The following is a 15901-nucleotide window of genomic DNA, read 5'->3' on the forward strand; positions in this document are numbered from 1 at the left end:
AAGTGTTATTGATTTGGCTTCTATGTTCTTTCTACTTTTTTCAGTTATAAAACATGTCATACATACCAAACCAGATGTATAACCTAAAGAAGAATGAGATGAGTAATCGTCTCACTCAGATAATAATGGAAGTTTCCCAACATCTGGGAAGCCCGCACGTGGCGTGCCCTTGCTGCAAACTGAATGAAGTTTTTCTCTGATTCTCCTCAGTGTTTATTTTCCCTCATGTCACTGTCTTTCTCTGCATTGTTTTGGATTCTTCTCATTTTATTAAATTGTGCTGGCAAAGATCTCTTCTTAAAACAGACTTGAAGAGACTGTTACACATTATCTCTCCAGTGTCCTTTCTTCTAAAGCCCTGCCTCTTTCCTTTCCACTCTGACCAGATTTTTCCTTCCGGTTTCTCTTTCTATTTTGAATGATTTCTTTTCTTCCTGTAGACTGTGGTCAGTAGGCTCCGAATGGTATTTTTCTGTCTTTTCGAAACACCCACATATATTATACTTTCCTTCTTCACCTTTGACACTGATCTCTGCTTTAGCTGATATTTAATAATAGGGTAACGTTTGATACTAACAATCTTAAGCGGATGTTAATAATACTTTAATTATAAGAACCTTTCATCGTTACAATATGATGTCTGTGTCATATGTATCACAATTGTTTTATGTTACTTACCTAAGATACAATTTAATTAGTATGCTCTCAAACTATTATACTGGAATAAATAGGAGAGGTTCATAATTTATAGGTTTGTTTATTTTGTATGATAGACATAATCTCTCTTTAAATAATTATTAAATATTTGTCTTAAAGAATTTGACTTACTCATTTTCTACAATTCTGCAGACTGAAGACACTCTTTCAGAATACAAGGATGCTACATGACAATCAAAATGGAGAGGTTAGTGTCCTTGGAGATTTAGAACCCAATCAATCAGAAATGGATATTCAGAAAAATAGGTTAAAACAGAAGGTAATTTATAATCCGTTTGGAACCCAGAAATCACTTAATTTGGGGAAATATAAACCACTCAATGCTTTTAGCAGTATGATATAGATTTTTCCTTAATTTCATAGACAGAAGCAGTGAAAAAGACCGCTATTTTTCTATATAATTTTTCTTTAAAAGGGCATTCTGTTACCTCTCCTATGTCTCAACCCTGGCTAGTTATCTAAAGCCAAGAAGGATTCTGTTGCATGACCCCCAAAGCACTGGCTCCAAATCAGCTTCTTTCTTCTTTCTTTCTCTCTCTCTCTCTCTCTCTCTCTCTCTCTCTCTCTCTCTCTCTCTCTCTCTCTCTCTCTCTTTCTTTCTTTCTTTTTTCCTTCCTTCCTTCCTTCCTTCCTTCCTTCCTTCCTTCCTTCCTTCCTTCCTTCCCCTTCCTCCCTTCCTTCCTCCCTTCCTTCCTTCCGTTCATTCGTAACAGCTTGATTGAGATATAATGAACATAGCATGCAGTTCACTCATTTAACCTGTCCAGTGCAGTGCTTTTAGTGTGTTCAAAGCTTTATGCAGTCATCATCACAATCAGTTTTAGAACATTTTCATGACCCTGGAAAGTATCCTTGTACCTGTTAGCTTTCACTGTGTGCCAGTCTGCCCTTCCCACTCTTCCTAGCCCTAGGGAACCACTAGTGTACTCTCTGCTCCATATTGTGGTTTTGATTTATTTTTTTCTGATGACTAACGATCCTGAGCAATCTTCTCACAGGCGTATTATCCATTCATATATCTTCCTTGAAGAATTGATTATTCAATTCCATTGCCCATTAAAATTGGATAGTCTTTTTCTTGCTGAATTGTAAGAATCTTTGTATAACCTAGATACAAATTAGTTATCACATACAGGATTTTCAAATATTTCTCCCTTTCATTAGCTTGCTTTTTAGTTTTTCAATGTGTCCTTTAAAGCATAGCATTTTTTTATGCATGATTATTACAAGCTTTCAATTTGTAAAACATAATAATAATAATAATAATAATAGTTGCAAAACGCATTACAGCAAAGTGCAATAAAAGAAGATATGTCTGTAATTTATACTGCATAAGTTATGTTGCTTATTATATCTTTTTATAATCCAGAAGTTGTGTCTATTTTTTCCTTAACTCCCCAATGAAGTGGCTGAAATAAACCACAGTTATTTGGTTCACAAATCCATACTTAAGAAGAGTGTGGCCAGGGCCGTCTGTCTCTGTTCCCCTCAGCTTCAACTGGGACAGCTCCATGGCTGGTGGCTGGAATCATTTGAAAGTCTGTTCAGCAATGTGTCCGGTTGTTGGTGCCTACTGTTGGTCAGCACTCTAGCTGGGGCAGACAGCAGGGACACCCACACCTGAACAGCCGGCTTGCATTGTGGCCCGAGCCTCCCCACAACACGGGGCTGGGTTCCAAGGTTCAGATCCTCAGAGACATAACCAACAGGAGCAGTGTTGCCCTTTGTGAAGGAGTCTTGGCATTCACACGGAATCTCTTTCAACATATTCTGTTCATTAGGAGCGAGTCACTAATGTTGACCCATATTAGACTGTTTTTATGCAATGAATATTTCAAAATTTACGGACACATTTAAAAACCAGCTTGATCTATCCACTGTCCACAATTCTTTATATTCCTCCCACATGGAAAATACACTCATCCCTACACAATACTCCCCACAAGTCTCAAGTTTATGGCATCAGGCTCAGGTTCGAGTCTAAGATTTTACCATGTGAGTCTGGTGCAAATGGGGATGAAGGGCCTGGCTTTTGGTTTCTAGGATAAAGCCCCTTGAGGACAATTCCTTTCAATATGAAAACATGAGAATGGAAGGGACAAGTTACCTACCACCCACACACCCAACATTCTGCTCGACTGCTGAAGTTTCCCCTGCAGAAATGGAAAGTGGAAGGCACCTTAGTCCATAGCAATTCTGAAATACAGCCTGATGTGTGCTGTCCGTTCTTGGATTAGGACTCAGTGGTAACCTTGCCAGTGCTTCTCCATGGCCCTTTGCTGTGGCCTGTGAGCTCTTTGTTCTGTGCTTTTCATAAGAAATGACCTGTGCTTGCAGCCCTTTCCTCAGCATCATTCCTCCACGCGAATGCCTAAGCCCCACAGGCCTCCTCTTAGTTTTCACTCTCTTGGTTTTTATTAGTCCAAGGTAACAAGCTGGTTGTTTGCTACTTGATCATCCTAAAAGCTTGGCGTTGCGTGTGAGTTATTGGGGTTCGTGCCATTAGAAAAGCCACCGTCATAAATCGTTTTGAGAGAAGCTCTTGGGCTTCCTGTAGCTGTTGCAGGACCATGCCTTTAAAATTCTTATACTCTGTAGATCCTTCCAGGAATTTAAGGCCCCACCTTAACCCTTTTGAGGTCTCGAGGAAGAGTTTTACAGTCTTCTCTTCATCCTTATATCATGTCTTCCTGGGAGCACAGGGAATTTGATCTTCACCCAGAAGCCATTTCTTTCTTTTAGCATGATTTGCCCTGTGGGGACCTTAGGAGAGGCTGTAAATGGGAAACAGAAACGGACCTGTGGGAGAGGCTGTAAATGGGAAACAGATATTTGAACACAATATGTCCTGGTTCCTTTACAGTTCATAGTCTTTCGTTAGCTCATGTATCTCATGGATTTTACTTTGTTACTTCATAGCAAGAGTCCCCTTTCATCCAGATTTCAGACTCATTTTCTTCACTGGCTGAGAAGTTCTTGCTGTCAGCCTCTTCAGGGGCCAGCAAGCCCCCAAGAAGCGTCTCTTGGAGGCCCTGTGGTTGTCATTCTCACTCTTCTCCACATCCTTTCGGGTTCCACGTCCCTCCTGGTGCAAAGGCACTCCTACAGGCTTTAGATGGCATTCCTTGTGGCCTCACACCATTTTGAATATCAGTAACAATGCCAGTTATTTATTGCTGCTCAAGAAACCAACTCAAAAGCTAGTGGCTCAAAACAGCATCTGTTTTGTTCCAAAGGAATGCAGTTGGATGAAGGTCTGTGAGACCAGCTCATTTCTTTTCCACTTGGCATCAGCTGGGTGGCCATGAAGCTGCGAATGAGAATCATCTAAAGGCTGTAACACACACATGTAGCAGTTGAAGCGGCCTTTTGCCCGGGACATCCGCTGGGCCCGTCTCAGCGCAAACATCTATAGGAGGCCTGACTGTGTGGCCTGGGCTTCTTCATTCTGCACAGCTGGTGGCTGGGTTCTCAGGCCGAGCTTCTCGAGAGACAAAGTCACATGGAAGCTGTATCACATTTCCTGCCTCAGACATACATAGCATTCTCACAGCAGTTCTGCCCTATTCCATGCACTAGAATCCAGTGACTCACTAAGGCCAGCACATATTAAAAGAGAGGGAATTTCATGGAGAAATGTCAAGAATTTGTAGGCATGTTTTAAAAACACTATATCCACTCACCTCGTCTTACCAAATAAGCATTGTATCTACAGGAAAGTAGTTCTACCCTGCTCGGTTCCACTGAAATTCCAGGAGATTTGTTGTTGTTACTATTGCTGTTTAGGATGTTCTCGTATATCTTGGAAAGTAAGAGAGGATTACGAGACAGCGTTATCGAATTAAGACTTTTGTTGTGGGTGAAAAAAATGTAGCGCTCATCTCACTAAACATTCACAGTGTGAGATGTGATTTCTCCTTAACCTTGGGAATCATTTCTTCTTGGAAAGCAATTCAAATTGCCATGAAACATTTGTAGCTGACAGAGGCCGAAGTAACTCGGATGAGTTACTTGTAACTCCCTACAACTTCTTAAGAAATTATGGAGAGTTAAAATGGGGAACAGGTGAGAGACTATCAACTGGGAGGTGACTTATAGTCATTTTATAGAAGAAAGACATGAAACAAGCATTCAAGAAATAGTAGAAAATCAAGTGCAGATGTCGTGTGGCAAAGTCGATGACAGTAAAGGATGCATTTTTGAGACTCCTGGTGCTTTTATGTTCGTTCTTCATTCTGAGTAATTCAAGGTTCCACATTCTAAGACTCTGCTACAGTATCGATGACATTTTATTGCAACTGAATTGATTTCAAAAGTTGATACTGGTTTGGGGTTAGACTATTCTCAGTCAACTTCCTTCGTAACCAAATTATACTATCTTACTCATTCAGAATGACGATCTCACAGCAAAACTGGAAACTGCATCTTCCGAATGTCTCCATCTGTGGGGTGGCCAGTTGGCTCAATGGTTAGAGCATCGTGCTCATAACACCAAGGTCGCTGGTTCGATTGCCACATGCACCAGTTAGGTACACCCTCCACAGCTAGATTGAAAACAATGGCTGGAGCTTGGAGCTGAGCCCCCGGTGGGTGGGTGGCCGGTTGGCTCAGTGGTTAGAATGCAGTGCTCATAACACCAAGGTTGCCGGTTCGTTTCCCGCATGGGTCAGTGAGCTGGACCCGCCATAACTAGTAGATTGAAGAGAACGATTTGACTTGGAGCTGAGCTGTGCATCCCACAACTAGATTGGAAACAAACACAATTTGTTTTAAACAGTTTTTTAAAAAGGATGTCTACATCTTGTTGAAGAAAATCAATCTTAACAGGAGTTATTATCTATAAAGGAGTACAAAAGTCATGTGAAAAACTAGAGAATAAAAAGAAGAGGAGATAAAAATTATTGAGCCTCAAAATTCATATAGTCACGAATGAGGTAGAAAAGCGTGAAGCAGAACACTAAAAATTCTGGGATATTGAAGACTGAGCAAGACAGGATGTAGTAGAAAACATTTTTTAAATCTGTTTTTACAGGTTAATTCACTGATTACCATGCCTTAATTCATTTCACTGCAGATGACGTTTGGATATACGTATTGTACGTCATTCCCCTATTCCGTTCACAGCGGGTACTTTTTTATTTTCAGATTTCTGGAACTAAGGTGGGATTTGCCTCTCCTTCTTGATATTTCAGTTCCCATCACTATTATCACTCAGTTGATCTTTGAGAATCATTCTTTGTGGAAAATGATTTTATTTTGAAGGCCAGTTGATATAAAACGAGACTATTAGGAAATAAAGAAAAAGGGTGATTTAAAAACTGCACCATACTCTTAGATTATTAAGTCATATTGTTCAATTCTTAAAATTTCAAATTGATTCTCTTATTGGAACAGTCAGATGAGATGATTCGAAATATTTTCATAATTCAGATGTATTTCATTCCATATTGATGATAAGTATTTTAAACTTCAGCTTTTTTCACATTTAAATTGCCCTCTAAATCATTGACTTAAAACTAAAGAATACAAATAGACTATAATTATTCAGGTTATAATTATTTTTAAAATGTATCCTTTCCGTTGGCTTTAGGAACAAGCAGCATGTCAAGAAAACGTAGATCCGTTAAATGACCGTGGTGACAGAATTCAACGTCTGCAGGTCAGAATTCAACGTCTGGAATCTGAACTCTCCAAAGCGAAACATTTTAAAATAGAATTGGAAGAATGTAAGCGCCTCTACCTAGAGGAATTAAAAGTTACAGCATCTTTGGAAAAGAAACTAAACAAGTAAGTCCAAACAAAGAGAAAAATCACTCGAGCTCATTAATTTGCCTCTAAAGTCTAATTTTTATCCAGGCAGATTCCCGAGATTAATAGGAAGTGAAAGCTTACTAAATAGTATAATTTTGGAAAATGATGTTAGTGAATAAATTACTTTTAAAATGTTAGTTCAGGATGCATCTCTCCCATTTTTGGTTTTACATGACTGTATTTTTCCTTCTCACGCTTTTCATAGCCTTAATCTGATCTACCAGTCTCTAAGCAAAGTGTTTTTGAAGCTTTGTGATTTAGACAGCGCTATTTATTATAAAATTTCTTGTCAAAATTTCCCTAAATATGAGGTAACTATTTACTATAACAACTTAAACCCAAAGGGTTAAGTACTCTGCATATTCTGGCACTTGGTAAATGTACTTTCTCGATTGTGCTCTGTGTTTTTGTCTCTAGAGGTCGCTTTCGGACAAGCTGTTTTTTCTAGTCTTTTGGATGTACACAGAGGCATACATGTGAAATATAGGAGAAGGTTAACATAGGGGTGAAGGGTAGTGTAACTGACTAAGTGGCTATAAAAATAAGGCGGTCAGCCTGAGGGGGTGTGTGGAAGACAGAAAGGGCAGATCCCACCTCCAGTGCCTTGGTAACAGTGTCATAAGCTACATGGCCCTGGAGCTGTTTCAGTTCAATATGGTCACCAACCAGGCTCTCTTGTTCTCCCCCAGAGGCTGTTGTTCTAAATGACGCCTCAGTGCCAAATGGTTAATTTCTTCAGGGTAATGAGGGGATTACCCAAGGGCAGTGAAAGCAAATGCTTGAAAATAGCTTTGTGGGATTTCAACAAATTTCTAAACTTGTTTACTATGTATGTCTCTTAGCAATCCTCAAGAATCTTATGGGTTCAGCCATTCCAGAAGGCAGAAAGTATTATCTGTTAAGCCGTCAACATCACTGATAGGCCTTTTCCTCCCCTCCCTACTTTGAATTACTTCTTAGCCTGGCTTCCCCACAGAAACATATGTACCGGTTTAAAACAATTTGAAACATATCCTTGTACTTGGTAGGTCTGCCCTGACATATTTTCAGTGTTCGTTTCATGGGCAATTCCACTTACTATTATGGAAACATTAAGAACTGCAAATCATTAAGGAAAAAATAAAATACTAAGTCTTTGCTCTTACAATCTTCACAGGATTAAGGACACGCTGGCAGAGATGAGAACCCAGCTTCTCATGAATGCACCACAGAACTCTTTACTCAGCACGGCTCCCAGGAGGCCAGACCTGCACCTCCCTTGTGTTGGAAGGCTAAATGATTGGTTCCGACCTCAAGGAAATCTCGCTCCAAGAGAGCAGTTGGTGATTGCTACGTCAGCCCCACAGACTTCTAATAATGGCACGTGCACCAACTTGATGAAGGTTAGTTATATTACCTTCTTTCCTTTGGGTTTCAGATTTGCGATGTAATTCTTGTTCTTAACTTGGTGAGATTCTGAGTTGTTTCATTGACTAATGCACACAACGTAAAGGGCATAATTGTGTGTGCTAATGTAGAATGGAGACAGAAATTTGACCATCTTTTGTAAGTCCCTGCATCTCCCATGTTTTAAGAGCTACCTGTCATTAACTGTATTCAATAAATGTAATTAACTGACACATTTTAAATTTCTGGAAAAGCTGCTTTTCAATTAGATTTTACAAATGAAATATTACTACCTAACAACGAACGGTATGCTTTGAGATGCTTTGGCTTACTTCTGCATTGTTTTTAATTTGGCGATGGTTTATAACAATTTTAGTTTTCCTACAGCCCAGTTTCGCCATCCCTAAGCGTAAGTGACTGATTGACATTTACTAACTAAATGTGGATGTTTCTTATTTCAATGAAACCGAGGTAAATCCTTTTTATGAATTCGGCAAACTTGTAACCCTGGAAAGATTAACTTCTCTTTCCAAGTTAAAAGTTGTCATCTTTTTACATGATAGTACATCCTTAATTTCTGTTTTACTTATAGCATTTTTATTTCGATGATTTAAAATGTCTTGCTTAAAAAGTAATAATAAAATAAAATGTCTTGCTAAGCCACAGTACATTTTCGAAAGAGGTAAATTGAGCAAATATTTGAATTTTTAAAATGAAGTTCACTTATATCTGTATATCTCGGCATCACTTGAATAATTGATGACTGAGATGGCAATGAAATGGGGTCGTTACTAGCAACTTGTTTTCTTTGTGCAATACTGTTATTAAAATGTCCATTTTGATCTCATTTCTTTAGTTCTTCACCGAGCCAGGATTTCTGTTTGGACCTTTTTTATAGTTTTCATACCTTTGGTAAAGTAGTCCTTCTGTGCATTAATTTTGCTCCTGAACTCATTGAACTGCCTCGTGAGTTTTCTTGTATCTCATTGAGATTCTTCCTGGCTGCTATCTTGAAATCTCTATCACGTAGATCACAATCTTTCGTGACTTTGACTCGGTTTCTGGAGAAGTGTCGTTGTCTCAGTGTTACCCTGTTACCCTGGTTGTTCATGCTGCTGGATGGCTTGTTCCTCTGCAGGCTCATTTGAAGTAGTGAACACTTTCTTATTGATGTACATTTTGATGTGAGCAATTCAGCAGGTAGATAATTAGACGTCTCTGTTTTGTTTTTCAGTAGCTGATGCAATAGCACAGTTTCTGTTTTCTTTCACTGGTGCTACTTGTGCCTAGGGGGTCCAAGTGTGGGGGCTTAGCTGTGAGTGTGGGAGTGCTGGCCTGGGTGACCAGCATGATGGGTGTTGCCGCTGTATCCAGATCACGACGTTCGCTGGGCACCAGCACCTTGGGAGGGAACAGGGGAAAGCGCTGGTTGAGGAGAGCCTGTCTTGAGCCCACTGAGCTCACCTGGTTCCCTGTGGCCCTGGTAGGACTGTGCTGTGGTTGGAGGCTGGAGAAGTATTTCTGCTGCTGCTACTGGTCTCTGGTGGTGCCAGCACTGCTGCAACTGGGGAGGGTTGGGATTCTTGTGGAGGTGGGGGGATGCTGCTGCTGCCCCTCTTACCCTCCATTGGGCTGTGATGTGGGGGTTGCGCCCCAACCCCTCCACTGCTACTGCCTTTGCTGGGGCTTCAGGCTCGGCCTGTCCACCTGGAACCAGGTGTGGGCCTGTTCCTGTCCTTCCCCCCATCCTGCCTCCCTTTCACTTCCCATACACCCTCCTTCCCTTTACGGCTGTGGGATCTTTTAGGCGTCCTAGTGTGTGGGACAGAGGAACCTCTTTTGGGCTAGAGATGTCCAACTAGTTATAGATGTTAGAGGAGATGCAACGTTGTTGTGTCATTTGCCATAATGTTGACATCACCTTCTAAGATAGCCATTTCTGTCAATGCAGATTGGTTTGTAATTTGATGGTATTTTTATGGCCCGCTTAATGACAAGCAAAATAGCGTAGGCCTGTGCTAAATGAGGTTTCAACCTTGTTTTTTCATTTAATTTCATCATAACATAGCATAGCAGAGCCAAGTATTTTGAGACAGCCTTTTGGTCGTATAGGATCTCAGTGCTTCGAAGTGCTGACATTGGAATACTGGGTACAAAAGGAAAGTGTATGTCTAATGTTTTGTAAGTTGTTCAGCATGATACGTACTTCAAATGGTCTCTTTAGTCGTCTCCAGAAAAATCAGAAGATGAAAGAGTGTAAATGCAGAAGCTATGCAAGAGAATATGCTTGTGGACATTTTTTCTTTAATTAATTTTTGGTAGGAAAGATGTGTTTAGTTTTTCAGTATTTCTAGATAAACGAGAAATGGTTTATTTTAAACTCAATACCGTTTTTCCAAGTTAGCCACTATCCCCCTGTGGGGCGTTGTTTTGCCCAATCGTGCAAGCCTGATTAAGAGAGATGAAAAAGCGCTACTCCGTCAAGATACAGAGATACGTCTCCCAATCACGACAGAATGCTGGAAAGACTTATGGTCCAGCTGTGATGATGTGAGGTTGGACAGAAGTGTGCTAGGAGATAAAGAGAAATCTCTTTTGTGGTATAAGTTTTGCTTGCTACAGATTACCACAACATGGTTAACGCATTTGTTGGTTGATATCGGTCAACCAAGTTTTATTTTCAGGAAAAGAAAGGTTCCTTTAAGGAAGAATTTCCTCAGTTCGAGTTTGCTTTCTATCATTAAAGATTTTCTCCTTCAAGTTCTCGGTCCTGTGTTGAGGAATGTTTGTGCTTTATATATTGAGTGTATTGACTGCTATTAATCGGAGTTTTGATATCAGTCTCAGTTTCCTTATTTTTTTTCATGACTTTAAAGCTTCCAATTATTTAGAAAGTTACTATTTTGTTTCTCATGCCTCAGTATTGTTGAACTACATGACAAAGTTTTAGGTATTCATTTTGTCTGAGTCAGAAATTGATGGCAATTTCCTGAATATGAGGAAGTAGCTGGCATGTTACTCTAGCCTCAGTAAGAAGTCCTAAAGCCCATTCCTGGCCCGCAGCTCATTGGTTTTGTGCCCTAGGTGACCTCTGATCTCTCTGAGCTTGATTGCCTGTTATGTACAATTACGGACTTTGACTAAATCAGTGACTTTCTGACTTCAAAAATATTTATTTTTCAGTCTAATACGAGTCTTTAAAAAAAATTTTGAACGAAACTATATGATATAAAATATAGACAAGTAGAGCTGCCTAGCTAACGGAGACATGGAGACTCTGAGATTTTGTGTTCCTGCGGGGTCCCCAGTGGAACCTTAGATTTCTATGGGACAGAGTCTGAGAAGTACCAGTTATGAGAAAACCCTTCTAGTGAAACTCCTTTGAATTAAAGTTCGTGGATACATTCTTTTCCTGTGTATAATTTTCTCACCTGTCTATATTTTTGAGTAATGGAAAGGTATAAATAAACTTGCAGAAGCATTCTCCTTCTGAATATTGGACTACAAGCTACTTCTACATTCTGAACACAATCCTCACCTACAAATAAACATAAAGATAATCGAAGTAAATATCTAGGAAAAGGGCTCTGGGGAAAAGAAAATAACGTTACATTTGCAGTTCCCTAATTCAAGTCACAGAAAAATGTGATTTGCATTTTATATATTGTTGATTAATTGGAATTAAAACTGTTTCATGACAGGCCTCTCCCTTCACCTGGTATTGGGTTGTTGTTTTTACAAGACCGTCTAGTAATGTTGTCACATTATTCATTTTATAAGCCCCTTCTATGAAGCTATTGACAAAAAGGTGTTATGGAAAACAGTCTCTGCAAATATTGGAAACCATGATGGCCAACAGATTTGTCTTCACCCCTGAATTTGTAAAGGCATTGGATGTCATATTATCGTTGTCACCACACTGTCTATTATGTTCTGGACATTATTGTAAGCCCCGTTTCGGTCATGTAGTGAGAGGATACCTTTCAGAAGGAAGGATTAAATAAGAAAACTTTAGACTGGGACACTTGCAGTATAGAGTTTGAAATATTCCCATACATTTCGTAATTAAGTAGACTAACTACAACCACTCAAATACTTCAAAAATTGGGCCTCCCTCATTTGTAGAAAGAATACGAAGTTACAATTAAATAATTATGTATTCTTTTCGTTGTTACTAATTCTTTAGTCATGAATCAGAAACTAAATTTGAAAACTGGGTCTAGGCCATACTTTCTAAGTCAGATTTCCTGTAATCTTTGTGTCCATACAAATATAAATGTTTCAGTCATAATACAGACAAGAAAACAGTTTTTGTGATTGTTGCAGCCAGCAGAATTTTCACGTGACGTGACAGGGCCACAATCATCATTTTATGTATTTAAGGTTCTATGCTGAGCAATAGCCTAGAACACACCGTAAGATTAATTTTAAAAGTGCAAGAAACCATTAAGATAAAAAATCCATAAAGGAAAAAATCCATTAAAGTTACAAAAAAACTGGTTAAAATTTTATAAAGGGCTGTTTTTCTAAGGATTGAAAAGTAATGCTTTCACTGTAAAATATGACTTGTTTGATTCTTTGTAGGAATCAGATCACACCTCATCCTTCTGAAATTGTGTGTATTCAGTAGACGAATTTCAGCTGCACTATGGTCGGATTAGTCTAAACAGCATCACCTATATATGTTCTCTATTAAATTAAAATGAGTAGAAATTTATTTTATTTATGTGATTACTTTTGTGTGTATTTACACAATGCCCAAGCAAGGTCTACTCTTTAAAGGTGTTATGTAAAGGCCACATTCCTACATTAAAGCCTCTTGTTTAACTTAAATACTGTAACTAAGATTTGATTTATTTCAGGAGCAGCAGAAGTTGGTGGAAAGCATAACTAGAGATGTAGAAGAAGGTAGGTGGCCAAAATGTATTGATTCCAGTTAGATACCATTAATTTCTGAAATAAACAATAAAGAATATGGCATCCTTCTCCATGTTTTGATAATAGATACTACAATAACTATTTTCTCATGCATTGCAAGTGGGAAAGTTGAAAGCATAAACAAGCATTATGAAGAATACATTTCTTCCTCATTTATTCATCACGTGTAGCTTTTCGAAAACCTCAAAGTCCATGTATCTCTTTTTATTTCTGGCCGTCCCCTTCCTTTCCTCTACCACCCATATGGAACTTTTAACTTGCACATTGAAAACTGGGCTTCATCAACCTATCCTGTTTTTGCTAGTGATATAAGGCCCAGTAACCAGGCTCATCTAGTAATACTTAGGCAATTACAGTCCATATAGCTGTCACCTGATCGGTGACATTTAAACCTCCAGTCATTGACTTTGTCATTGGTTTACCTTTTACCTTCAGGAGAAACATCACATACTTTTGCATGGTTAAAACCACCCAAATCAATTTACTTCTTGCCAAATAATTCGGCCTTCTCTCTTGCTACTAACTCTAGTCTGCCCCTTTGCTCTAGCATCTATTGATAGCTAAACTAGACTACTTCTCATTCCACGCGTGTTCTTCCCCACTCTAGTCTTTGCATCTGCTTCTTCCTTCTATGTGGCATGCTTTTTCCTTGTCCTTCAGATACGAACATACGTATCACCGCCACCAAAAGGCAGACAATATTGACACAAAGCCAGGAGGTCCCTTCTATGTGTTCCGATAATGCCCTGCTTTATATTTGTATGGTATATGTGACTCTGAATGGAAATGGCCTGTTCACCTGTTTTTCCAGTTTAGAGTAGGTGATGGTTCGGGGATGGACCATGTCCTCTTCACCTTGTAACTTCAGTGCTTGTTGTACTAACTTAGCACATGCTTGTTGAATAAATGAATGAAGAATGAGACAATCAGAAGCTCTGAAACTTAGCAGGAAGAGCAGTTAATTCAGTGTGCAGCCATGGGCAAGTGATATGTAATAGTAATCTCCTATTGGGTAGTGGAGTCTTCATAGGTTTTTTTCACTCTTCTTAACATGTATACTTACATTTTAGATAAAGAGTATGATTCTTTCTTTTTTTTTCTAGCTGATGCTGAACTTCAATCTGAACACCGTCTACTTTGCTTTAATATCTAGTGATGATCTAGTTTTGAATGCATCACAAGAATATATGTCGTTTTTGAGTAAGAACTATATGATCTGAAATATAAATAGTTCGCCTTTACTGGGCTGTTTACATAGCATTTTCCTTCTTTCCCATTAAACATATGGCATGTGAAAATCCTTATTGAAGGAAAATATTTTCGTTTCATATGTGTATATGAAAATCTATATAGTATTCAAACTGTGTTTCTTGGCGTCTAACTAGCTTTGGAGCAGATTTTGTGGATGAAAACAAGCAGTGTTAAGTTTTACATACTCATGCTGCCCAAATACTAGCTGTTTATCCAACACCCAAACAACCAAGTTGTCATTAATACTGCAGTGGTGTAAACTGATAGCTATTTTTCAATTTTCCAATATTTATCACTGTGTATGAACCTAAAAATTTTCACAGACATCATTTTGATATCTGCTGTTATGGTTACGATCAATGTTTGGATGTATTACAATTGTTATAGTGCCATAAATCTGATTATATTAATATATAATTTTAAACACAGATTCATAAAGCTGTCCTCTTACAGAAATAAAATTTGTCTAAGGTTTTTCACCTTTTCTAGTCATTGATTTATCGATTTGTTTTTTGGAAACAGTCTTAAAATTAAGAAGCTTCTGGTTACGCCGACTTGGCAGAAATGTCACACAAGTGATGCTGAGTTCTTCCCAGTGCAGCAAATCTGGAGGCAGGTGCTGGGTTCCGTTACTGGCAATGTTGACTTTGATCGTGTGGTTAAGAAGCGTCGCCGAGTTTGTCCACCATAAAATTACTATTTCCCCTTGGTTATTCCCTTATCTCTTGTGTGCAGATACCCTGAGACTCTGTAAATATATCGTCAATCCTCAAAATCTCACCCACTAGATGGAGCACCCATTGATGACTCTTGCTGAATCAATGCCTTGATGGTTGCCAAATGATTATAGTATGATTGTGTCATCCCTCCTGCATTGATCAATACATCCAACGAAACACGCAAACAGATGAGGGAGGAAGGAAAGCTTATTACTTTGGTGCTTAAATGCTCCTGATTTGCCCAGTGGTAGCCATTTCAAGCTCACAGCATATCTTTTTGACCTGTTCCCATTATTCTTTGAGCACGTCCTTCCTCTCTCGACAAGTTGTTCCAAGCTCATCTTGCAGTTGTCCGCCCCAGCCCTGCCATCGGACATTTTCTATAGAAGCCCTGAATCCTCTTAGGGGAGAGTGACATCGGGAGACCTGGATCTGGACACCAGATGCGGTGGGTATGCATGTTGCTAGTGGTTGTCGTTGCTCTCGGGCTCCCTCAGTGAACAACAGGGATTATGTGTGTCAACAGAAATGCACGCACACACGCACACGTGGGTTCAATATCAAATATAATGAAAACTATGAATTCCTACCAATTCTTCTAATTCCAGTCAAATTCCACAGGGATCATTCCACAGGGTTTTTTCTTCACTCTCTGTTAAGTCCCTTTTATGGCAGTAAGGTGGCTCCCATCATCTGTATCTTATTTGTTTCATCTCCTTGCTGTGCCCACGCACATGTCCTCCTCACTGCCTTGGATTCCAACGCCCCACATTGAGTGGTGACCACTGTTGACCTCACTGTGCTCTCCCAGTGTGTGCCCTTGCCCTCACGTGCTTTCTCAGATCCCCTGTACCAGGCCCCTTCCTCTGCAGGTGATGTTCCCCCTTCAGGCTCTGAAAACCCGCGCTGGCTGTCCCTGTGTTCCTGTGTTGACGCCTCCTGACCTTGCCCAGTCTCTGACCCTTCATCCCAGTCCGTGTCTTTCAGGGATGCTCTGACTTGCGCTCCAGCACTGTCGTGGTGCCCTCCCACACCTACGCCTTCCTCTTCCATCCGGGCTCCGACAGCTTACTCTGAGC

The 15901-nt window shown here is 39.6% G+C and overlaps 1 protein-coding gene across 1 annotated transcript in view; it reads left to right on the top strand.

Annotated features, from left to right (window-relative positions):
• Window positions 1–14582, top strand: part of LOC148759166 (ankyrin repeat domain-containing protein 26-like) — a 144720-nt gene extending 130138 nt beyond the window's left edge. Inside the window, exons 19-23 of the mRNA XM_088793155.1 lie at window positions 850–904; window positions 6308–6504; window positions 7685–7910; window positions 12777–12822; window positions 13956–14582. Coding sequence (XP_088649281.1) covers window positions 850–904; window positions 6308–6504; window positions 7685–7910; window positions 12777–12822; window positions 13956–14005 — 574 coding nt within the window. The 3' untranslated portion in view covers window positions 14006–14582. The remainder of the gene's footprint in view (window positions 1–849; window positions 905–6307; window positions 6505–7684; window positions 7911–12776; window positions 12823–13955) is intronic.
• The last annotated feature ends 1319 nt before the right edge of the window (window positions 14583–15901 follow it).

Source organism: Rhinolophus sinicus, chromosome 1 (assembly GCF_057876585.1).
Source record: "Rhinolophus sinicus isolate RSI-liver-muscle chromosome 1, RSI-T2T, whole genome shotgun sequence".
NCBI lineage: Eukaryota > Metazoa > Chordata > Mammalia > Chiroptera > Rhinolophidae > Rhinolophus > Rhinolophus sinicus.